At 37.7% G+C, this 26,589-nt stretch overlaps 2 protein-coding genes across 2 annotated transcripts; both read left to right on the forward strand.

Moving 5' to 3' along the window:
* The first annotated feature begins 7,334 nt into the window (after nucleotides 1-7,334).
* On the forward strand, nucleotides 7,335-8,174 carry LOC133303188 (short-chain dehydrogenase PC-15-like). The gene has a single exon (XM_061503065.1). The coding sequence runs from the start codon at nucleotides 7,335-7,337 to the stop codon at nucleotides 8,172-8,174; it is 840 nt and encodes a 279-aa protein (XP_061359049.1).
* A 4,045-nt stretch (nucleotides 8,175-12,219) lies between these two features.
* On the forward strand, nucleotides 12,220-15,836 carry LOC133303196 (AP2-like ethylene-responsive transcription factor ANT). Its single transcript, XM_061503073.1, has 9 exons — nucleotides 12,220-12,593; nucleotides 12,709-13,387; nucleotides 13,602-13,684; nucleotides 13,885-13,893; nucleotides 14,056-14,144; nucleotides 14,273-14,346; nucleotides 14,438-14,488; nucleotides 14,612-14,688; nucleotides 15,144-15,836. The coding sequence occupies exons 1-9, from the start codon at nucleotides 12,287-12,289 to the stop codon at nucleotides 15,773-15,775; spliced, it is 2,001 nt and encodes a 666-aa protein (XP_061359057.1). The 5' UTR covers nucleotides 12,220-12,286; the 3' UTR covers nucleotides 15,776-15,836.
* Nucleotides 15,837-26,589: the final 10,753 nt, after the last annotated feature.

Consider the following 26,589-nt stretch of genomic DNA (forward strand, 5'->3'; position numbering starts at 1 on the left):
TTAATCTATCTGTGTCTCTCTATGTAACTTTTGCTATCTCTCCTTTTAAAAAATGTTTTTTTATTATTATTTCTATCATATATCTATTCTGCTATTTTCGCAACCGCAACTCGCTATAGCATTTTTTGGGGTTGGTCGCGACATGCCGCAATCCGCATTTGATAATTTTGACAACATTGGTATTAAAGATTTATCCGAACTCGATACCTTAGTGACAAAACTCGATTTAAAAATTGTGATTATCAAATTATAATAGCTCAGTTGGTATTAGAGAACTGAGCAGGTGAGGGTAAGGATGTGTTTGATCTTTTCAAATACCATCTTTGCGAGGGATTTAAAGCATTAATTCTAGGATCCATCCCGAATAGGACTAGTTGTGAAGCGATGAACCAATTGAAATATTTCAAAAAATAAAAAATAAAAATGTTGATTGTCTGTTCAAATTTTAATCATTTGCATACCGTTAACTGAATGATTATAATGTTGTAAATTGGTATATACCTCAAAATAAATTACTAAAGGAGTGTTACATATCCAAAAAGACTCAAAATAACAGTAACATAGTATGATTGTAACTGTGCTTACTCCCCTTCTCCCTTTTCTCTCGCTCTCTCTGGAACGGTCAAACTTTCTTTTGTGTTGAGGTATGGGGAGCTTTGTCCTCCGGTGCATGGCCCTACGTCATGTACTTATCCTCAAGCTGGGTTATTTGTTTTTGGGCCATCACATACAAGCTATATTTAGGAAATCCTTAGGAAACAGACTGTTAAAAGTGTTAATTTGACTCTAGCAATTCTCTTCGTTTTAAGAATTCTGACTAACTGGTTGAGAATTGCTCAAATGATTGGAGTATGCAAGGAATTGGGTGGTTCAAAAGATCACGACAATAGAGGATATCCCCTTTAAATCATACACTTTTATGATAAAATAATAAAGAAATAGAATTTTGAGGATTGTGAGCGGAAAAAAAATTAAAATATTATTACTTTAATAACTAATTACGAATAAATAACAGTTTGGAATAATTTATGGATTTATTATATTTAGTCACATCTAAAATAAAATGGACGTGATCACCCGCACCCAAATAAGACGCCACACATGCGTGGAACACACTTCATTTTTCACTTTTTCACTTCATACCATCTCTCTATCTTCTCTCTAAGAGTTTGCTCTAATTTCTATCTACAATTCTCCTTGAGTTTTTTGTGCAGCGAAGTTCTATCACTCAAGTAAGTCTTAATATCTGCTTTCTATATTTTTGAATTACAGCAAAAGATATGTTATACTAGTGACCTAAAAAATTGTTAGTGTACTAGAAAATTGTTAGTAACTTAGGAAATGGTTAGCGACTTATTGTATGAATAGTGACATAAGATATACTTCTGCGACATGGTTAGTTATTTATAATATGTTTAGTAACTTAGGTTATAATTAGTGACTTAGAAGAATTATAGTAACTTATAATATATATATATATATAGGGAATTTTATTCATGATTAATAAATTAGATTATGCATACATACTTTTAAGATGGCTATTAATTTTTATCATAGTTAGTCTAATTTATTTTGTGTAGTGACTTAGGGCATACATAACAAATATATTGTGCTTAGTGATGTGCATTAAATTTAATGAATTTTTATTTGTAATTTAATATTTTTCTAAATCTTGTACTCGACATGTTAATTATTTAAAATTAAATTAATTATAACAATCAAATTGTAATTTTTCATAGTATATTATAATGGTTGAGTCCTCCTCGTCCGAGTCTCCTCGGTCTGCATCTAAGCACAAGGCTGAGCCTACCGATTCCACCACACATGTGCTTCTAGGACCATACAGGTGGGAAGTACTACGAAGGCGGACACAACGCACATATGTTTTACAGGCCGTGTGGAACGAGGACAAGATTCGAGCGTTGAAGACTCCGTGCAGTAGACTGTAGGGGGACCAGCTTCTAACGATATTCCAAACGTGGTCGCAGAGTACCTTACACAGGCCGGATTCATACATGTACAACTCTAAGAAATCTTTACTTGTCTGGTTGAAGAATTATTCCATTACCATGTCTACATCTTCATCATCCATAACTTGCAAACTAATGTATTGTTCAGATTGTCTTAATCTTGCGTGACCAGAGTGATAGATTGGTTACTTTCGAGAGCTATTTTTTGACGAATTTTCTGATGCAGTTTGTCAATTGTTGAGTTGCGCTTGAAACGTGTTTGCCTTTTCTCGCCTTAAAAAATTACATTTCGTCGGCTTTCTACTTTTCTACCATTATATTATAGAGCAACATGAACAGAATCAGAATGTGAATTCATTCTTAAATATATGAACAAAAAATACAAAAATGAGTATGAATAAGCAAGTGAAGAGTAAGGGTTTATGATAGAGAAGAGTTGTGAAGAGTGTAGAGAGAAAAGGGGTTTAAATATGGAGAATTGGACTAATCGCGCCCAAAGCAGGCACGTTGGAGAGGTTGGTCACACCCAGAAAAAGCATATTAAGGTGTTGGGTCGCGCTTAATTTGTGTGTGACCAGTCAAGCATTTTTTAGGCGTGTTCCATGCATGGGTGGCGTCTTTTTTAGGCGCAAGTGATCATGCTTATTTTGATTGTGACTGGGTACAATAAATCTATAAATTAGTTCCAAAGTGTTATCTATTCGAAATGTATTATAAAATAGTAGTATTTTAATTAATTTTTTTTTTCGATTATGAACCACTAGATCATGATTGCATTTTATGTAGCTAAATTTGCTACTCTAGAAAATCCGTTCTCATCCCAAGGTTCAAATGGTAACAAATGCTTAGCCCGTAAATAAAATAAAAAATAAAGTAGTATTATCGACTGAAAACATTGCTTCCTGGAGGATGGCTATATGTAGGGCTATGCATGGGTCACGTCGGATTTTTGTGCCGACCCAATCAAATTTGGTTTTATAGGTCAGGTATTTTGATCCGACCTAGTTTAATTTGATCCAAGTAAGGTCTGACTTGATTTTTTTTTTTTGAACTGGTTTAGAACTGGGTCAGATCTGACCTGACTTAGTTTCTGAAGTGGATCTGACTTGGTTTCAAAATCAGGTCAAATCCGACTTGACCTGTTTTTGACTTGGTTTCAAAACATTTTTTATTTTATTTTTTTATAGTTATTGATTTAATTTTTAAACTCATGTAATTTAATTATTTATTTGTTTTAAAATATATAAATTATATAATAAATTCGATATTTGTTGAATAAATACCAATTCTTCAAAAAAAATGTTAATATTACTATTGCATGGTACTATTCAGTGTCATGGGTAGCTCATTCTAACTTATAATTGATATTTGCAATTAGCAATTATCATGATTTTGTTGAATCACCAAAAAGCTCCAAATTGATGATAAATTAAAAAGGGAATATTTTATGTCGTACCCAAAGATTTTGGTTCACATACTAAACTTTGAGCTTATATCTAGCACACACAAGTATCAAAATGAGATGCAATTTAGCGTATGCCTAGCATAAGTACCTATTTCTTTATTGACAGAAAAGTAGATAGAACACGAGAGAAGGGCTAATCTCTATAAAAATAGAGTGTCTAACTAATCTGACAATAAGTGATTAAAAAAGATTAAAAAGTTCATACTAAGTAAAACATATACTAGTTAAGAAGGTGATACAGCCTATGCAGAAGCAAAAAATTTATGGGAAAAAGAAGAATAATATTGTAAGAAAATTATTAGGATATGTTATAGATATAGGGATTGTGGGACCCACACTTATTTTCAAAAAATAAAACAATTGTGGGTCCCACAATCTCTATCTCTATAACATAACTTAACAATTTTCCTACAACATTATACTTCTATTTTCCATAATTTATATCATATAATGTCAATGCAGAATAAAAGTGGCTGATTTTTTGTTTTGTTTTGTTTTTTTGCACATAAAATGTATGGGTCAAGTTTTGGATTAATGAGTTAATTATTAAAATAAGTCAGGTTTAAAACTGACCCAAATAAAAGTGGATCAGTAATTAAATTCAGATCAAAAAAATAGGTATTTATAGATCAGGTCAAGGTCAGATCAAAGATAAGGCAAGTGAACAGGTTTTTTTGCACACCCCTTGGCTATATGCATGTACTCAAGCTTTGCATTGATAGTCTTAGACCTCCATTTTACTTGGTGAGGAATCCAAGTGTGAGTGAGTGAAGTTTTATATCGGTTAAGAATAAATTGAGTGAACATTATATAAATTGAGTGAAGTTTTAAGATTTTGGATTTAATTGTAGTGTCTAAACTCATTTAATGTTGTTGCTCACTTAACCCATAAATAATAATTTCTCCTTGTCATGAACTTCCCTGCCGGCCCAACACTACTACCAATTTTTTTTCTCTCTTTTGTTGCTGCAACATTATTAGTATTATTATGCACGTTATGTTCTGTAATCTACCACTTAGTCTTCGTCATTATGATTAGTAGAATTTGATTCTTACCATAGTTACAATTTGAAGGTGGCTTTACCTCTAAATGCATCTCAAGATGAACCTGATGACTGAAGTCACTGGGTAAAATGAGAGCAGGGGTACATTAACGGGGTCTAAACCTATTAAATTGGGGTGGTCAATTGGTCATTCTTTTTTAGGACAGTCTACATCGATTAGGTCAAATCAATCGAATTCCCACAAAAGCCAACATGCAAAAATAAACATATGATATTTATCATTCTTTAATCTTTACGATGTTGTGAAGACAAAGTAAAAGTACATAAAAAACGAAGAATTTATGCAGTGTCTTGTTATTGTAGCGGATACATGATAGGCACCTGTAAGTGAGTCAAATCTGGAAAGAAAGCTTTAGCTTTTTCTGTTTTTTAATTGAAAGAAATCCCTAGCAACCATCCCCCCAACTGTACATTTTGAATATATTAGTTTGGATAGGCTTTAGTTCACTAAATTAGGAAGCAATTAGGCTCACTATTTTATTTTAATTTTAATTTTAATTTTCTTGAGTATCTTATGACCTTTCTTTCCTGGTGAAAGAAAATCTAGTAGTAGGTCTCCGCTGCAGGGCTAGAACCTAGAACTAATATAGACCAGGTAGTCCTCTTGCCTATGTCAATAACTTGGATAAAAGGGTGGTGGATCCGGGGATGTCTTTATACCATAAGTTATAGGAAGGTGGATATTTATATTATTACTTTATTTTTTCTATCAATTCATTAAGGGTTTTATAAGAGTTATGTTGTAGGAAAAGTGATTGTGTTATGTTATAGAGATTCGTTTTGCGTGCCGAAGTTTTTTTTTTTTTTTTGCTGCGGGCCCCACAAAATGTTGTGTGTGTAGGAAAATTTTTGTGGTCATGTTAAATGATAGATGATAAACCCATTCATTAATTACAGTTAGGTTAGAATTTATTTTCTGAAAAATTTCTTAAGAGAGAGGGGAAAAAAAAATTAATATTATAATTATATACTCCTCGAATACATAATTATAATAGATGATATTAGATACTCTTCGAATACCCAATAGGTGCAGCTCAGTTGATAACTTGGCGCTGAGTTAGTGGGGTTGGATATGTGTTCGATTCCCGCTGAATGCATTCTTGGAGAGGGGGCTGAACCTTTAGCCATCACTGTTCCCCCGCACTCCGGATTAGTCTCATAGCCGGCTCAAAGAGTCGAAGCTCGTGGGGATACCGGAGGGAGCCAACTCGTCTCAAAGAGATAATTAGAGTTGGATAACTCTAAAAAAAAAAAAAAATTGGTAGTACAGATATCCTACCTCAATTCATAAATTATAAATAGCCACAATTTCCTTAGATATTTGGAAGTAAAATGAGGGTAAAAAGAAAAAGGAAATGCTGAATGTTGCAGTCAGCAAAGTAGTCATAAAAGAGATTCTCATCCAAGAGTACGACATGCAACATTAATGCCAGAGAAGAAAGAGAGAAGAAATGGACTGGGCGTAGGGTAAAGTCAAGTAAAGAGAGTAATGGGGCTAAGAGATGCAGAGAAAAATGCCATTGGGTTCAATAAAAGGGTTACTTAAATACTAGTCCTCAGAAAGAGAAAGTGCACAAGAACCTTTTCTTCTCATGCATACACTATAGCATTAACAGGGTTCTGTGGTGGCATTCAGATAAGTTGCTATCCAATTTCACTTTTTCCTGTTGACTCCTTATGCTTGGTTTGGCAATTTTATTTACTTGCATTTGGTTAGATTCCATGTTCCCACGAGACATATCTCACCTCCTTTTACTTCCCTTCATATCAACACAATGGAGTTGGTTTTCTTAATCTGCAAACTTGAAAGGCTGTGATCCCAAAATGCAATTTTCCAGTGTTCACATTATTAATGGAGAGCTTTCTACCCTTGTAACTAACCAATACGGAATATCGATCAAAATGTCACTGTTTACCAATTTTTTTACCTAAATACCACACGAACAGTGTTATTTTTCAATCTGTCATGGGGGCAAGTTCGCTACCCGATGTAGCGAACTCAGTTTGCTGATGTGAGACATTTCTAGTGGATAACAAGTACCAAGTTAAAAAAAAAAGTTTGAAGTTCGCTACCCCGTGTAGCGAACTTGGTGTCTACTAGAAACGTGATACGTCAGCAAACCGAGTTCGCTACACCGGGTAACGAACTTGCCCCCATGGCAAATTGAGAAATAACAATGTTCGCGTGACATTTAGGTAAAAAAGTTGATGAAGAGTAACATTTTGGTCAGTGTTACTTTACAAAGTTAACTTACTTATTCTTATAGAAATTTCACTATTAAGAACCCCCAAACATTTTTTAAATGTACGTCTTATACGAATACGAGTGTAGCAAAGGAATAAAAGTCATAGAAGAAAGAGAGGCAAGAAATTAGATATGTTTGAATGTGTTTATTTTGTAATACGTGGAGAATCAAATTTGTACTATTAGAGCTTCTCACATTGTTAAATTCATCCCTATGGCTGTCATTAAAAGCTGAAAATGTCTTGCGCATATGGAGCCATGTTTGTAGCGAAAAGTGTAGTAGAAAGTGACAGGATGACATCCCCATCACACTACATCCATAAAGAAAACAACTCCAACATAGCCAGCCAGACGGCCAATCCAAGATGAAAGAAGCATATTTTGAGTATAATAATCAAAATAAGAAAAAAACAGAATATTCCTTATCCTGATGACATAATAATAATCAAAATAAGAAAAAAACAGAAATTATGAGCAACAATGTAGGATAGTTTGATATTAAAATTAGTATCCTTGTTATTATTGTATCTGATTCAATTCATATAAGAGTATTAGAACCCAAAAACTCAACAAGAGAAATCATAAGAAGAATGAGTGACAGCAAAATTGTTCTAGTGACTGGCTGTGCTAAAGGTGGCATTGGCTATGAGTATTGCAAGGCATTTGCAGAGAAAAATTGCCACGTGTTTGCCTCTGACATCTCAACGCGGATGCAAGAGATGTCAGACTCGGAGTCAGATAACATAGAGACACTTGAGCTTGATGTGTCTTGTGATCAAAGTGTAGCTTCAGCTGTTGACACTGTTATATCAAAATATGGTCGCATAGATATTCTGATTAATAATGCTGGAATAGGTAGCACGGGGCCTTTGGCTGAGTTACCACTTGATACAATTAGGAAGGCTTGGGAAATTAACACACTTGGGCAACTAAGAATGGTTCAGCACGTGGTGCCTCACATGGCTATGCAAAAAAGTGGGAGCATAGTTAATGTTGGAAGCGTGGTAGGCATAGTGTCAACACCATGGGCAGGGTCTTATTGTGCTAGCAAAGCTGCTGTGCAAGCTATGTCAAACAGTTTGCGCCTAGAACTTAGGCCATTTGGGATTAATGTAGTTCTAGTTTTGCCAGGGTCTGTGAGATCAAATTTGGGGAGGGCTAATTTGGAGAAATTAGGTAATTATGAGTGGAAGCTTTATAAGGACTTTAAAGACGTCATTGCGGAGCGAGCTAGAGCTTCTCAGGGTGATAAAGCAATGGATGGTAGAGTTTTTGCTAGACATGTTGTCAACAAAGTTTTAGGCCCTAAACCACCGAAGCAAATTGTGTTTGGTCACATGACTGGTTTGTTTGCCTTGCTCTCTTGGTCTCCCCTGTGGGCGAGAGATCTGTTTTTCTCTACCCGTTTTGGCCTTACCAAAAAGGTTTAAGGATTTGTATCAGTTTCTTTGTGTGATCATCATCGTGTTCCACTGTTTACTGTTTATGTAAATGGAATAAGAGAAATGTTTGCCCCCTACTCTTTGACACTAATTAATACTTTATTATTGGATGAAATTTCATGTTGTAATTATTAATAAAGAGCAGAAGGGTGGTATGATGTTTGAAATAAAAAAAGTATTAAGAAAATATCAAAGAATACATTGTTAACATTTGAAATAATATACTATAGTGTGGTATGATGTTTGGACGATATCTTCTTGCTATATCTACATAGTTTCTTTGAATAGAAGAGATGTGGTAAAAAAAAAAAAAAAAAAAGCGCTTATTTTCGACGAACAATATCCAATGCAAATATTAAATTCCGTCGCAAACGGTCAAATTCCGTCATAAATGAAATTTGAGACGAAATTCTACATAATTCCGTCTGTTAACAACTTTTTTTTTTAGTATTATAAAATAGCATGATATCAGTTATTATGATAAGATTTTTATAACCCTACCAATGTGATTATAATATTTTTTAGCAAAATAATTGAAATGGAACTGCATGATTTCATTAACAATATCAACGACCATTATTTTCACTTTTTAAGGACACCTGATAGATTGCTAACAAGGAATTAGCTAGTCCATTGCCTCGAAGCCACCAACGAAAAAAATGGCCCCAACATACTCTTTTTCCCATCGTCCCACAAGAAAAGCATGGTGAAATTAAAAAAAAAAAAAAAAAAAAAAAAAATTCGCGAGGCAGTACAGGAGCTACTTTATTTGTCAATTCGCTATTTCAATTTTCGGGCAAAATGTTAATTGGTCGCTAGTGCTTTGTGGGTGGATGTACTCATCATTACCACAATCAAAAAGAGGGTCTCTTTCTATTTCTCAACATTAAACTACTGGTCCTGTGCTGCATCTTTCTTTCACTGCCAAACTCCGTTCTCGATCTCTTTTCCCAAACAAAATCATGCGCTCTAGAATTCCTGTCCCCATGAGATTGGTCACGCAAATTTGCATGCAAACTAATGATTATATTGATCAAATGGAATCTATATTTAAAGTTTTCTTGCATGCATTCCCTGTTCAATGCACACGCAATAAATATATAGAACTATACATAGAACTAATTCTAAGGCCAAAAAGCAAAGAAAAATAAAATTATTGAACTATGCTTCACATATTTTATTTCCTGTTGTTTTTAATGGCTGTTGTGTTTCATGTCGTGTTACCGTGGTTTCGCAAAGCCAGTTCTTTATTATAGTGGGATTAACCGATTTGATAAATGTCCTGTAAAGACTGTACCAAAAATGTCTCGCTAAGACTTTAACAAATGCACCCCATGAAAGCAAGTTTGGTGAGGGTGAAATTGGTTGTCCCACCCCAAGCACATGAATGGTAAGGAGTTATTTCAGCTTAATAAATGATTTTGAGTTCAAATCTTGAATATGCAGCAGTGTTAAGAATTTGGTAGAAAATTTTTTGTCGCTCTTGTGATTCTGTCTTACTGAATTATTCAACTAATCAATTAATCCATGAAAAATCTGAAAAAAAAAAAAAATTGTTGTCCCACAGTGTAAAGAAAATTTAATTCGCCTATCTTTAGTAAGGGCCTTCACGTCATAATTCCTATTCGTAAGTTTCTAGTCTTCAAAATGCACATTCTCGTTTACTAAAAAAATAAAATAAAAAAATGGCACATTCTCCCTCAGCCCCTCTGATAAAATTCATCCTCTATTTTAACGGGATACCAAATAAATAAATAAACCATGTTGGGATGCATAGCATAATCAGATCTGCTTTATGTGTCTTGAAGATGGGTCATGACAAATCAAAACTGAAGGAGAAAAGAATAATAAAAGATGAAATGAAAGCTTGCGTGGTTGTTATAATTAAGACTCTGCTGATAAAGATCATGATTTTCCACTTGCTAGTTTCCCTGTTGAAGAATGTTGGTGACTTCACCTCTCTCACTTTTTGTCTTGATGCAAGTATTGACTACAATCAGGGCCATCCCGAGAGCACATCTTGCACCTCAATAACTTTAGATAAAATTAATATTATTATTGTTGTACGTATCACCTATGTTATACTATATCGACACGGGACATTACACGACACAATATTTTGACAGGTTAATTCTAAAAAATGTTAAATTTCGACATGTTAGGACACATTTTGATATTAAATAATATTTTCAGTTTATGTAGTGTATATTATGTTTAATATTTAATAATTTAACAAAAATAATAGAGCTAAACTTATAATACCAATCAATTTTGCAAAGAAACATAAAATATTCTAAATATTTATATTAAACTCAATAAAATGGTTATCATAATCCAATGAATCTAATAGTTAGAACTAAAAATACAACACAACGCAAACTTTGAATCTTTTTTAAGTCACTGCAATACGTATTAAAATATCAAAAAATATCAGACATAACACGTCAGAATTTTTAGAGCATCACTGTATCATAACGTACGAGAACCAAAAGTTCTCTGTTCTAGATACTTGATGAATGGCGTAGACTATCATGAACGCCCAAGTAGCATTGGGCCAGGTTATTTATCATTTCATATATCATTCTTTTCCTTATCCCACCCCACCTCACATTTTGACTCTATAAAGCACCATGCACCCTAAATACATATGTGAACATTCCTGAAACTTACTCTAGCAGGATCATTTGTTCTTAAAATGCTAACAGTGATAGACTGATAGGTTTCCCGAAACTGTTAAGGCCAAGTATTGCCAATAAAATTGTATTAGCTAGTTTGTAACATTTTTTTTTTCTAATCCCATGACCACAGTACTTGATCGATTAATTAATCGAAGTAATAACCGGGTAGGAAAAAAATTACTGTCAGGTTAGTTAATAGGATTCTGATGACCCCAGCTCAAAGAAAGTGCCAAAAAGCCCAAGACAAAGCCAGTGCTTGAAACTAGAAATATCACTTTTATTGGTTATACCTAATGGTAATTTTGAGTTTCCAAATCAATGAGACAAAATGAGAGACTAGCCCACACCGCATTTGCAGTGGAGGACAACAAAGTTGGACTTGTTGAAACGTCGTCGTAAGAGCCAGTCCCTATAACTCTGAGAGAGGATACATTGTAGGTGGCAGATACCTGTCCTCTAGTTGCAAAGTTTTTGTAGGGGTCCAGAGCAGAGCAGGATCTGCAAACTGTTTAGAAGTGACTGGAGGGAGGGACACATTGTCTACGGCCCGTGAAATCTAATTGAAGTTCCTCAACAACAGGGACATTTAAAGCAAACCAAGCAAGCAAAATAGCAAGCCCCATTTACATTAAATGAATGTTATATATTCGTTTCCCCACTGTGACTAATAAATTTGAGAGAGGGACTTGGTTTAAGACTTAAATGAATGTTATATATTTGTCATATATTTGTGCCCCCACTATGACCAATAAATTTGAGAGAGGGACTTTGGTTTCAAACTTGGGGTCTTTTCTGAGGACTGAGAAGTTGCATCTCACTATGCAAAAATGAGGCCTCTGCCTTCTGTTTTTGAATGAAGCAACACAGGTCTTTTTGGGATAACAATAACGATATATATTTTTTATTTTATTTTATTCTAAAGAGTAAGAACTCTTGCATAAAAGAGAAAAGGAAAGACAAGGAATGGAGCGTAGAATAAAGCAAAAGCGAAGGTCTTTCTCATACACGGATCCCCATGGAATGCGGGATGGATGCCTAGCATTTCTTGCTGGAATACATTCTTTTTGTTTAGTTTAAAGGAACTTGCTTTGCTCCCTTTAGAAATGTGTCCGGGGAGACACCCTTATATACATGCCGAGACAGAGAAAAAAAAACCAGAGAGAGCTTATAGATACCCTTGCAGGAAACTAGATTTCTTTACATTGATGATTAGATTTGGCCCTGTCAGTTCTGCAACCAAGACAAAAATACTTAGCAAAAACTAAAGAAAAACAAATATTGTTCTATATGGTGGGGTGGGAAGACTAGAGAGTTGATATGGCATGATTAGTTTGCTTGTTTCCCAATGATTGTGTTGTCTTGCCTTAAGACAAATTTCGTTAGAGTTTGTGTTATTTGGTGAAGGAGTGATTCTGAGAGAAAATGAAGCCTATGGAAAATGATGACACTGTTGACGTTAATGATCAAAATAACTGGTTGGGTTTCTCACTCTCTCCTCAAATGAATATAGGTGTTTCTTCACACTCTCATCAGTCCCAACCTTCCACTGCTGCTGCTGAAGTAGTTCCAGCAAGCTTTTACCACCACCCTCCTCCTCTTAATAACTATGGCTACTATTATGGACTTGAAGCTGAAAATGTTGGATTGTATTCTACCCTGCCTATCATGCCTCTCAAATCTGATGGCTCTCTCTACGGAATGGAAGCTCTGAGCAAGTCACAAGTACAAGGTTGGCCTAAAGGTTTTGCTATATTATGTTGTTTTTGAGACTCTTGTTTTTTTGTGCAAAATATGCAAATTGTTGAACTTCTTGACTATTCTGTTTTTTATCTATTTTTGTGAAGTAATGGCTACTACTTCAACACCAAAACTGGAGAATTTCTTAGGTAGCGAGGCTATGGGGACCCCTCACTATGAGTGTAGTGCCACAGAAACAATGCCTCTGAGCTTAGACAGTATGTTTTACAACCAACCCTCACGCCGTGACCCAAACAACGCAAATTACCAAAATCATGTCCAAGACATCAACCGACAACAGCAGCAACAACAACAACAACAGCAAGAGCTTCAAGACCAACACTTCTCATATTTCTCTACCTTGAGAAACCATGATGTGATGTTAGAAGGGTCCAAGCAAAGTCAAACTTCTGATAGCAATCTCCAGGTTCCGCACATGGCTGAGAATGGATTTCCTGGTCTTAAGAACTGGGTTGTAAGGAATTTCCCAGCTAGTCATGCACAAGAGTCTAAGATGACTGTTCCTGTGGAGGAAAATGGAGGTGAATCCGGGTCCATTGGATCAATGCCATATGGGGATTTGCAGTCTTTAAACTTGTCCATGAGTCCTAGCTCACAGTCAAGCTGTGTTACAAGTTCACAGCGTGCATCACCTGTTGTCATAGATTCTGTTGCCATGGATACAAAGAAAAGGGGTGCTGAAAAGGTTGAACAGAAACAAATTGTTCATAGGAAATCCATTGATACTTTTGGACAAAGAACCTCCCAATATAGAGGTGTAACAAGGTTAGTTATCTTGTTTCTTCTATATGTTAACATTACATTAAAGTGTTTTCGAACAATAGGACTATAATACAGTTCAGTTGTTCACTGATTTGCTTAAGATGCTCTGTCGGATTCATGCACCAGCATCTTCAACACAGTAACCCTTTATCTCCTTTTTAGTGTTTTCTGTTTTTTGATTTATTTTGATCTCTAAAGGGTGTTTTTTATTTATCAGGCATAGGTGGACTGGTAGATATGAAGCTCATCTATGGGACAATAGCTGCAAGAAAGAGGGCCAAAGCAGGAAAGGAAGACAAGGTAAGAAAGTGACTATATTCCCCAGCACTTTTTCTTTTGTTTTTTCTTGTGTATATTTTTGGTCAAGCATAGCTACTATGCTCCATTATCTATTTTTCTCCGTTGGAAAGATCTACATTTTTTAGTCACCTCTGACTATTGCTTTTGGTTTTTTTCTTTGCTTTGCGGGGAATGCCACTCAAATACATCACCAATCTCAGTTTATCTAGGTACGTTTTCCCAATATATCCTTTTTTTTTAATTATGGGTGAAATTTCAAGAGCTGAGATTAATCAGACAGTTGAAGATAGATATCATTTAATACTTTGCTTATGATGTTAACGAGAGGAAAATTAATGTATATTCAAGTCATTCCAAAATTTTGATTTTAGGGGGTTATGATATGGAAGAAAAAGCTGCAAGAGCTTATGATCTGGCCGCACTCAAGTATTGGGGACCCTCCACTCACATAAACTTTCCTGTAATGACCAATAATTAATATCTTTCTTTTTTCTCTTCCAAGTTTCCACTCAATTTATGAGGTCTAATTCAGTAACAGTGACTAAAATGATGATCTTATCAAAGCTTTTTTTCATTCTCTTCTAACAGTTGGAAAATTATCAAAATGAACTCGAGCAAATGAAGAACATGACCCGACAGGAATATGTTGCTCATTTACGAAGGTAAAATCCTAGCTTATGTCTATCATCTGGAAATCAAGTAGTCGACAACCATGTGACTTGTTCATAACATCTCTGAACTTTGTCCTATCAGAAAAAGCAGTGGATTCTCAAGAGGGGCTTCCATGTACAGAGGAGTAACAAGGTCTCATAGTCTAACAATTACTTACTATACCATTACAATTTAATTAATAATATTATCTATATCTGAAGAAGAATTTTCTTGAATTTATTTAAACTCGGTTCTTTCTTGTTCACTTGGAAGCAGACACCACCAACATGGAAGGTGGCAAGCTCGAATTGGTAGGGTGGCTGGAAACAAAGATCTATATCTTGGAACCTTCAGTGAGTTCTTTCTGCTCTGGTTCACTCTGGTCAACTTTTCTTCCCCCGAATATATTATTAATTATTGGCTTGTGTTTTTGTGTTTCATGTTCCAATTATCATGTTTCCCATAGTAGGAAGCGACAGAGAGGTTGCTTTATAACTTTGAAAATTTTGAAAACCTTATCTCGGATTCACTTTGAGGTGTTTGAATACATCTTCTCACGGCAGCTATAAAGCTGATAATGAGCCACTCTAATATTGTAGGGAACTGTTAGTCCAGGAGACAGCTCTTACTAATGCTTCTATTCAGATCTCAATTGTTCACTTAGAATCTGATCCAATATTTTTAGCAAAAAATTTAAAAAATAAATAAATAAAAATCTGATCCAATGTTATTGGCCAAATAAAAAAAATCTTTTCCAATGTTAGCAGGAAAAGCTAATAAATTTGCTCTTATTGAAATGAAACTTTAGGTACCCAAGAGGAAGCAGCTGAAGCCTACGATATTGCTGCCATAAAATTCAGAGGAGTTAATGCTGTAACCAACTTCGATATAACAAAATATGATGTGGAAAAAATTATGGCAAGCAGTAACCTACTTAGCATTGAGCTAGCTAGGCGGAACAAAGAGATAGATGGTGGAACTCTGTATATTGATCATAAGCCTTCTGGATATGATGACACCCAAGAAGCCATTCTAATGCAGAAGAACTGCGAAAGCCAATCAGATCAGTGGAAGATGGTTCTCCATGATCAATCCTCCCTTCAACTTAACCAGAATCCACCAAGAATTGAGACTGAAAAATGTCATCAGTCCTACTCAATGGCTTTGGATAACATGTTTCATCAAGAAGTAGAGGAATCAAGTAAGATGAGAACGCATGTGTCAAATCCTTCTTCATTGGCCACAAGTTTGAGCAGCTCAAGAGAATGTAGCCCAGATAGGACAAACTTGCAAATGCTCTCTGGAATGCCTTCAACTGCGTCCAAACTATTGACAAGAAGTCCAAATAGTAATGTGAATTCTTGGGACCCATCACCCCATTTGAGGCCTGCCATTTCCTTACCTCAGATGCCAGTTTTTGCTGCTTGGACAGATTTATAGTCCTTTTTTCTTTTACAACTCTCAAGTAAAATTTCAAACTTTGTTCTTTTTCTTTTTCTTTTTCCATGCATGGACAATAGGAGAGAAGGGGTGGTGGGTTTGTAGCTAGTAAAATTGAGGGTTTAATTATCCACAAGTTTAAACTTCAAATTGTTACATTTTAGCATTTTACTAGCAAAGAACTCCTAATTTTCATATCATTATGGCCAGACGTTGTAGGTTAATTGATTGATAGAAACATTCGAGAACGCCATGAAAGAGTTACGATTTGAGAGAATGAAATGATTAAGGAAATATAGGGGCGACACCATTCATCATTAGTTTCAATGTTGCCGGTCCTCTTTAAGTACAGAACACAGCTCAGTATGTGTCCCGATTAAGCAGAGCTGGGCCTTTGGTATCTGTAATTTATCCTTTGACCGTAATAATTCTCTTGATCACGTCATTGCTAGTGATTCTCCACGTCCAGGGTCATCATTACTTCTACCTTTTCTTGTTAAACTTTGTCTAAAGGCAACAGATATTCCCTTACCTAATTCAAACAAATGGCAGTGGGTGCAAAATTAGATTCCCTTAATATGACTTTATCTGATTATAAGCACTCTAATGATATTGGCCCTTAAAAGCAACCTCGTCTATGTTAAGTGTAGGCTAGCTACCTTATGGGATCAAACTCACTCGGTAAGGATACGTTCACACGTGATCTATGTTAAAATCATGGCAAGAGGGTAGAAAATAACATAATTGATACCCCAAAACCACTATTTGTTCCCGTTTGAGATTCAGGTTTAGAACTTGAAGTTTTACACAGTTACGGATATTAACAAGCATGCAGAAACAATCTGCATTATTCTGTAAAACTAAACTTTTTCTTCATCCCCTCCCGGGGCGATTCATTTTAATGACGAGAAGTTTTCATGCTAGCGATTTTGAGGCAAAAAAAAACCTTTGATATGATATAAGACTTGTTAGACTAATATAATATAAAGAGTAAATATTTTTATGGGTCCCTAACAAAAAACACGGTCCCCACTTTAGTTTTTTATAAAAAAAAATTAGTCTCGAAGTCTCTAAGAAATTCAAAATAGACCCATTTAGTTGAAATCGTGGTCCCTCACAAATTCAAAAAAGTCCCATATTAGTCCCTCAAAAAGACTAAAATGGGTCCACTTTGAATTTCATAGGGATCAGACGACTAATTTTTTTTGTACGGGACTAAAGTGGGGACCGTGTTTTTTGTTAGGAACCCATAGGGGTATTTACTCTAATATAAATATAAGAGTAGGGTTATATTGACAAACTTTTTTTTACAAACTACACTAGATATTACCGGTCAGACATAATGTAGTTTGTAAATAAAAAATTTATAAATATGACATTTCCCTAAATATAATATAAAAATGATTGATTGGACATTCACTTACCTGCTTGAACTCGTGTTGAAATGATTGCTTACTAAAGAACACCCCACCCTCCTTCGTTTACTTTCGCCTTTAATTAAGTGGCGTGCCCTCCTATATTTAAAAAGACAATGGTAGCATGGCAGCGAAATAATTAGAGAATAATATAAACTATTAAAAAAGTCATTACCTAACAACTTAAGTTTTTGGTTGAATTGATTCTTTACATAAATATCCTTTATTACAAGAAAAGATCGAGACATATAAAAGGATAGCATGCTAACGACAATATCAACGTGGATAGTATCGAAATTGTGACTTCAAAAAAGATCAGCCAAGCAGAAGAATGGAGATATTTGTAAGGTTCCGGCTTCATGGGGAGAGTGTTGAATAAATAAACTTGATTTAATTTTTTGGTCCATTGGGCTTAGTATACATTTAGCCCAACATCTAGAATTATACTTTAGGAGTTAGTTTAGCCCAAAATCTAGAAATTTCTATTCTGGTCAATTCCATGAAAGTTCTAGAGAGTAGTTTCACCTGCCATTAGTAATAAGGGTAGTTGCACCTACCACAATTAATATTTATACTAAGCTAGTATAGAAAACTCTAGAATTATTTGGAGCCATTGTTTTGTGGAGGTGCCACTAGTATAAATAGGGGGTCATCTCCATCATTTTGTATTAAGCCAAAAAGAAAAAAGAGTTGTGTAGCAATAAAAGTGTTCTCTTCCTCCATATTTTTCTATAACCTTTACTTTTCTCAAAAATTCTCCTCCCAACAAAGTGGTATTAGAGCCTTAAGATCCTTTCTAGAGAAATGGCAAGTAGCAACATGGTTCATTTCCAAGTCCCTATGCTCACCAAGAGCAACTATGATAATTGGAGCATCAAGATGAAGGACCTCCTTGGATCACAAGATGTGTGAGAAGTGGTAGAGAAAGGCTACAATGAGCCACAAGAAGGAGTTCCTCTATCCCAAGCTCAAAGGGATAGCTTGAAGGATTCAAGAAAGAGAGACAAGAAAGCTCTCTATCTCATCTATCAAGGATTGGATAAAGATGCTTTTGAGAAGATTTCGGAGGCATCCACCGCAAAGGAAGCATGGGAAAAGCGACAAACCTCTTGCAGGGGTGTCGAGCCAGTCAAGAAGGTACATCTCCAAACTCTAAGAAGTGAGTTTGAAACTTTACACATGAAAGATGCCGAAAGTATCTCCGATTATTTTTCTAAAGTCTTGACGGTGACTAATCAATTAAAAAGATATGGTGAAAAGATAGATGATGTAAAAATTATGTAGAAAATTTTGCGATCTTTAGATTCGAAATTCGATCATATTGTCACTGTCATAGAAGAAACAAAAGATTTGAAAGCTATAACAATAGAGAAACTCTTGGGCTCTTTACAAGCATATGAGGAGAAGCAAAAGAAGAAACAGGGGGTTGGTGAATAATTACTCAAGACACAACTCAACTTCAAAGAAAAGGAAGAAGATTTTGGCAACACAAGAGGACAAGGAGGATATCGTGGTCGAGAAATAGGTCGTGGACGTGGAAGAGTAGGCTTCAACAACAACTATGCCAATAAAGATCAAAGAGAGAGCTCAACAAGAGGTTATGGAAGAGGTGGCTCGCAACCTAGATGTGACAAGTCTCAAATCAAATGCTAAAACTGTCAAAGGTTCAGCCATTATGCTTATGAATGTAGAACTCCTACAAGAAAAATATTAGAGAAGGCGAACTATGTGGAGGAAAGGAGTCAAGAAGATGGCACCTTGTTGATGGTACGCAATGACAATGTAGGAGAACAAGAGAATACATGGTATCTAGACTCGAGGGCAAGCAATCACATGTGTGGAAAAAGAAACATGTTTGTGGAACTTAACGAATCGGTGAATGGAAATGTCTCCTTTGGAGATGAATCAAAGACACCGGTGAAAGACAAAGGTGTAACACCCCGTTCTAGAACCGGTTTGTTAACATCGCATTATGATATTAAGCGCAGTTACAATCACCTGGGTTCAATTAAAAATCCGGATAAATTTTTCATTTTAAAACGTACCGAACTTATAATACCCATTTTCGTGATCATAACCATATTACCTTGCGGAAACAGATAAATTAAGCTTAACATCATGTTCATTTTCCATTTTTAAACCATTAATTTACTTCTTATTTAGTTCACATCTTCTATTGTATTGTAGGTTTCTTCATTAGCTACTTGTGGCTTCAAACCGTGCTCAAATCGGAGCACTGTAGCCCAAGTTAGGACAAATTGAAGCAACACAAGAGAGTGTTGGTCACAGGCCCCGCGCGCTTCAGCGCGCTACCGGGCGCTCAAGTGCGCTCTATCGGGCGCTAAAGCCTCCATCTGGGCGCTTAAGCACACGGAGGCAGTAAGCATCAGACATTCCAGTGTGGATGGGCGATTAAGCGCGCAACAGGGCGCTCAGGCGCGCAACCCTGGGCGCTTAAGCCCCACCCTGGGCGCAAAAACACGAGGAGGCAGTAAGCCACCCAACTTTCTGCAGCAAAGGGCGCTTAAGCGCACGCCAGGGCGCTCCAGCGCGCAATCCTGGGCGCTTAAGCCCCCACTTGGGCGCTCCAGCGCGAGGAGGCAGAATGCATTGGCACTCGCAGGGGCAGCAGGGCGCTTGGGCACGCTCCTGGGCGCTTAAGCGCGCTGCCAGGGAATTCCAATTCTCACATTTTTCAAGTCCAAGTCTAGGGGAAGGTGCATCCCCATTCCAAACCCCAATTGTCCATGCCCCAAAACTAAATCCTAGCACACATCCAACCTCTCCTCATGAGATTTAGCTAGAATTTGGGCAGCATGACCTTTGTTTTCTCATCGTTTACCAATTTAAACAAAGGGTACCTAATTGATTTTCAGCCCAACCAATTCAACAACTCAATACATAACAAGCATGCATATATTGAATTTCAAGTAGGCATCATTTACATTACATATCATTTACAAATCATAGAACTTAGCTTACAAAACACTATGATCATTCCCTTGGCTCCCATCAACAAAAGGTGTAACCAAAGGCATGAGCATAGGCTAAGTTCATCCAATGAATCAAGATATACAAATGACCATGGGCTTTCAAAATAAAATCCTATACATGTCAACTACAAAAGGCATGCATAAACTCAAAAGGAATGCCACATTTCATGCATAATCCAGATATGGCCACTTGCCACCAGAGGCTCCTGCAGCATCCTTACCTGAAAGGGGGTCCCCACAACACGGGGTGAGATATACGAATATATCCAGTAAACCAGGGGTCCTTGGAGTATCTCTCCACCCCACACTTCCATATCAGTGTAATAGCAATAACAATAATAATGCAGTAAATACATATCTATGCAAAGTGCACTAACATCTCCAGGAGAAATCCCTCGAGCTCTCAAGCTGTCCTAAGGAAACTCAGATGCAAATAGTCCTACTGGCCAGCTAACTACCAAGTATGATTTACGCATCGTCATGCAACATACCAACATAGGGAAACACCATCCTATGCCACACCAAATGCATACACATACGTATAACAAAGCATTACACTATTTTATTGCATTTATATACACAATCACAACCTCCACCCTTTCAGGGCTTGGTAGAACAGTCAAGGGAATTACACCTAAGGTCCGAAGGCTTACCTCAATGCTTCAGTCGACCTTTGTTCGTCACCAATGTCAACAATACTCTGCTCCAAAACCAACACCTACACATGGTGTAATGCAATCAACACATTGCATCCAAGAGTATTTCACAATCAACCATCAATTACTCAATTCAAAACACAACACAAGTATGAGCTTACCAATTCCAATGAGCTATTCAAGCTCCATAGCTTGCTCCAATGGTTGATCACTCACGGTTGGTCCAAATGTCTCAATCCTAGACATCACAAGGATCCAATCAATCATTCAACTCACTAATTGTTCAACATGCTAGAATACTAACCAATCCAAGCATGAATTTTCCAATATTATGAACAATTATCAAATGACTATCTAGGCTCATTTCCACCGATTAAATGTCGTTCCTAGCATTTTTCCCAACATGCTCTAAACTCCATTCTTCCTAGAACATAGCTAATTCAACTACATTTCATAAAAATCCCAATTTACTATTCACAAACCCTAACTCATGCAAATTTCAAGGAATCATGAGGTTCAAGGGTTAGAATCTTACCACCAATGGTCACACAACCAAGCAAGGAGTGTCCCTCAAGCTCCCATGGAGGTTGAACTTCCCAAAACCCCAAAATCACCCAAATGGTCGAATTTTTTAGGGTCAAAATCTCTCTCCACAAAGCTCCTCACTAAGAACTGAGCAAGGATTATAAAAGAGGGGAAGAATCTAAGTGGTTTAGGCTTTTGAACGGATGAATTTGGTTGAGATTTGCTCTCTCTTTCTCTCTCTCCCTTTTCTCTTCCTTCTTTCTCCTTCTTCTTCTTTCTCCTTCTTTCTCCTTCTCTGGTTGCTCGACGAAATGGGGGTGGGAAATGGGGCTCATTTGGCTTTTAGTCACTTAACATTGGTTAAGTGGCTTTAAGCGGGTATTGGTTCGTCTATCTATTCAACTCCAATAATTACCAAACTTTACCCAAAAGTCTGGAATATTATTCTAGGAATATTACTATTTTTATTTTTATATTTTGGGTACTTTTGCCAGTACCCATTTATACCCCTTAATTTTCACTGAGTACACTTTTTAACTTCAAAGTGACTCAGATTCATTTCATTAAGCCTTATACTTAACTTTACTCACTAAAACATGTTTAATTACTTAATTACACTTGATTTACTAATTAATTAAGATGGGCTATTATAGTCACCCCACCTTTTAGCGATTTTGTCCGCAAAATCAAGAACGTACCTGTCCTTAAACTCAGGATATTGCCGGAGAAGCTCATCTTCACGCTCCCAAGGGGACTCTTCAGGCGTCCTTCCTTCCCACTGGACTTTCACCATAGGAATAGATTTGTTTCTCAGCTTCTTCTCATCTCTTTCAAGTATCTTCAGTGGTCCAATAGGAGTCTTCAAATTCTCCCGGATCTCAACATTATCAGGTTGAACCACATGAGAAGGATCAGCTACATATTTCCTCAGCTGAGAAACATGAAACACATCATGCAAATTTGCTAATTGCGGAGGTAAGGCAAGCTGGTAGGCAACCGATTCCACCCTACGAAGAATCTGGTAGGGTCCAATAAATCTCGGACTCAGCTTCCTCACTCCAAGGGCTCGTCCCACACCCGTAACCGGTGACAGCTTCAGGAACACATGATCTCCCTCCTCAAACTCTAGAGGTCGATGCTTGAGATCATAGTAACTTTTCTGACGATCCTGAGCCTTTTTCAGACGATCCCTAATCATTTTGATCTGCTCAGTAGTCTCCTGAACAAAATCCAATCCAAACCGCTCTGTGTCTCCAACCTCTGACCAACAAGTAGGTGTCCTACACCTGCGACCATACAAGGCCTCGTAGGGAGCCATACGCAGACTAGCATGGAAACTATTATTATATGAAAACTCAACCAGCGGGAGATATCGATCCCATGCAGTACCCTGCTCCAGGGTGCAAGCCCTCAGCATATCCTCCAACGTCTGAATGGTCCTCTCAGTCTGACCATCCGTCTGTGGGTGATAAGCAGTGCTCAGTCTCAACTGAGTGCCAAGAGCCTCCTGCAATGCTCCCCAGAAGCGAGAAGTGAACTTCGGGTCCCGATCACTAACAATGCTCTCAGGCACCCCATGAAGCCTCACAATCTCCTTCACATAGAGCCTAGCCAATCTCTCCGCAGAGAAATCTACCCGAACTGGCAAAAAGTGTGTGGATTTTGTCAATCTATCCACAATCACCCATATAGAATCATAACTAGCCTGTGTTCGCGGCAATCCCACTACGAAATCCATGGAGATACTCTCCCATTTCCATTCAGGAACATCCAGAGGTTGCAACATACCAGAAGGCTTTTGATGCTCAATCTTGACCTTCTGACAAATGAGACACTTAGAGACAAATTCGGCAATGTCTTTCTTCATACCAGGCCACCAGAAATTCATCTTTAGGTCCTGATACATCTTTGTAGCTCCCGGATGAACTGTGAAATGACCCTTATGGGCCTCTGTCATTACTTCCCCCGCCAACTGCCTAGGTACAACCACACGACCTTGATATAGTAGTACACCCTCATCATTGCAGGATACACCACTCTGACCTTTCAATCGTTTAGCACTTTCATTTTGCAGTTGAGCTTCTTTGATTCTGGTCATCAGCTCATTCTCAATGCTTGTGATTTCAAAGCTACAAATTTTACATGGAAAGATTTTAGATAATTGAATATCTCTGAACCTCTCAATCACATCATAATCTCTAATCATCATGCTTGATATACTCACAGATTTTCGGCTCAGTGCATCAGCTACAACATTAGCCTTGCCAGGATGATAATTCAATTCAAAATCATAGTCTTTGAGGAACTCGGTCCACCGTCGTTGTCTCATATTCAGCTCCTTCTGATCAAACAAGTATTTCAAACTCTTGTGATCGCTGAATATTGCAAATTGCATTCCATACAAGAAATGCCTCCACTGTTTCAACCCAAAAACAATTGCAGCAAGCTCAAGGTCATGGGTTGGATAATATTCTTCATGCGGTTTCAATTGCCTCGATGCATAAGCTACCACCCGCCTATCTTGCATCAGCACACATCCCAATCCCTTCTTGGAAGCATCGCTGTATAGCTCAAATTCACCTTCCGGGTCGGGAAGTACTAACACCGGAGCGGTCGTTAGTTTCTCCTTAAGGCTCTGAAAGCATTCTTCACATTCTTGCGTCCAAACAAATGGAGTATCCTTCCGGGTCAATGGCAACACCATGGCTGAAAATTCTTTAATGAATCTCCGGTAATAACCAGCCAAACCCAGAAAACTTCTTATTTCTGTTACAGTCTTGGGTCTCTCCCAATCAACAATTGCTTCTATCTTGCTAGGATCAACCGCCACTCCATCAGCAGAGATAACGTGACCCAGAAATTGCACTTGAGAAAGCCAAAACTCACATTTAGAAGGCTTTGCATATAACTGTTTCTCTCTGAGAATTTGCAACACAGTTCTCAAGTGACCTTCATGTTCTTCCTTACTCTTCGAATATATCAGGATATCATCAATAAACACAATCACGAATTGATCCAGAAACGGCTTAAATATGCGATTCATGTAATCCATAAACACCGCAGGAGCATTAGTGAGTCCAAAAGGAATTACTTGATACTCATAATGTCCATATCTAGATCGGAAGGCAGTCTTCGGAATATCTTCCTGCCTAATTCGGATTTGATGATAACCCGACCTCAAATCAATCTTTGAGAAAACACAAGCACCCCTCAACTGATCAAGCAAATCATCTATGCGAGGGAGAGGATACTTGTTCTTAATGGTAACCTTATTCAACTGACGGTAATCAGTGCACAATCTCATGCTACCGTCCTTCTTCTTAACAAATATGACTGGTGCTCCCCACGGGGACACACTTGGCCGGATAAACTGCTTAGCCGAAAGCTCTTCAATATGCTTCTTTAACTCGGCTAATTCCGGTGGTGACATCCTATACGGAGCCAGAGAGATAGGCCCCACACCAGGCAACAGATCAATCGTGAACTCAATCTCTCTATGAGGCGGAAGTTGTGGAATTTCATCTGGAAACACATCCACAAACTCCCTCACCACGGAAATAGTGACAATCTCCTCATGACTTCCGCCTACTAAACCCCCCACAAAGACATATCTCAATGCCCCGGCCCTCAAAGCCTTTCTAACCTGCAACACAGATAGATATGGGGAAGAACTAGTAGCAGAATCATCAGCATCAAGCACAATCCTTTTACCACAGCAGTCTATCATAGCACAGTTCTTTGACAACCAGTCCATACCCAAGATAACTTGAAGGCTGATCATAGGTAAACAAATAAAATCCAGCACGTAATCTCGGCCTTCATATTTGAATTCGACATCTTTACACAACACGGATGTATAACACTCCTCTCCAGTAGCAGTAACCACTTTCATTGGAGGGCGAATGTCATACATTTGCAAATTTAGCCCAACGGCCATAAAATCAGACATACAGGAGTGTGTAGCTCCTGAATCAAACAACACTTCAACATCCATATTATCAATGTAAATTGTACCTTTCACTAGATTCGGAGCCTTCTCCGATTGCTGACGGTCCATGGTATATACTCTACCAACCGTCTGAGACTCTAGCATAGGTTGAACAACAGAGACCGGAACAGCAGTAGCTTGAACTGCCATAGTCCTTGCTTCGTTCTGAGGACACTGCCTGGAGTAGTGACCGGATCTTCCACATTTAAAACAAATCAATTCACCGGTAGCACATGGACCCCTATGCTCTTTGCCACATCCCTTGCACTTGGGAGGAGGTCCTCTATCAACAAAATTCTTCTGAGTACCGGGTTTTTTGAACAAGTCAAAGGGCTTATTCGCATTCAGCTTCTTGCCTTGCACCTTCCTGTTCTTCCAATAACCTGAGCCCGTTGCTTTATTGGAACTAGGTGCCTGGGCCTCAGAAGACTTCTTGGTTTGGGACACCTTATACACTTCTTCCACCTTTCTACACTGGTTTACAAACCGACTGAACTCTCGGATGTCACAATTTGACATCTTCCGAGACATCTTCTCATTAAGACCCCATTGGAACTTGGAGGTCATTTCAGCCGGGGTGGGTAAGGCTCGCCCATAGTTGGCGTATTTCACCAACTCATTAAATTTTGAGAAGTATTGGTCAATAGACATCGACCCTTGCTTGAGATCGTTGTACTCATTCTGCTTTTGTTCCCTAGCCTCTCTAGGGAAGTAGTTATCCAAGAACAATGTCTCGAACAACCGCCATGTGACCTCCCGACCTTCAGCTTCTAATGGCTGCACAGTATTGGTCCACCAATCTTCCGCTTCCTCTTCCAGCATATAGACAGAGTAAGCCAACTTCATTGCGTCAGGGCACCTCATCACCCTGAATATTTTCTCCATCGCTTGGAGCCATTTGGCAGCCGTCATTGGCTCATAGCCTCCCTTAAAAGAAGGAGGTTTGTGTTTTCGGAAAGCCATCAATCTCCTTTCCTCCATTTCATGATCACCGACATTTTCAACTTGAGGTTGACGAACCTCGGTGTGATGACTCCGACTCCCAGAGTGGTGACTACCTTCACCCTCATTGTTACCCACTCCACCCTCTTCTTGTGAAGGAGGTGGAGAAGGCGTAGCAGTGTGAGGAGGAGGAGTAGGTTGCCGGTTCACGGACCTAGGACCCCTCAACGTCCTCAACTCGGTCATCATTGCGGCCATAGCAGTCCGCGAGTCTTCATTTGTTTTCATCAGATTT

The sequence above is a fragment of the Gastrolobium bilobum genome, unplaced genomic scaffold, assembly GCF_033153095.1.
Source record: "Gastrolobium bilobum isolate Gb01-03AN ecotype WA unplaced genomic scaffold, APGP_CSIRO_Gbil_v1 utg2492, whole genome shotgun sequence".
Lineage (NCBI taxonomy): Eukaryota > Viridiplantae > Streptophyta > Magnoliopsida > Fabales > Fabaceae > Gastrolobium > Gastrolobium bilobum.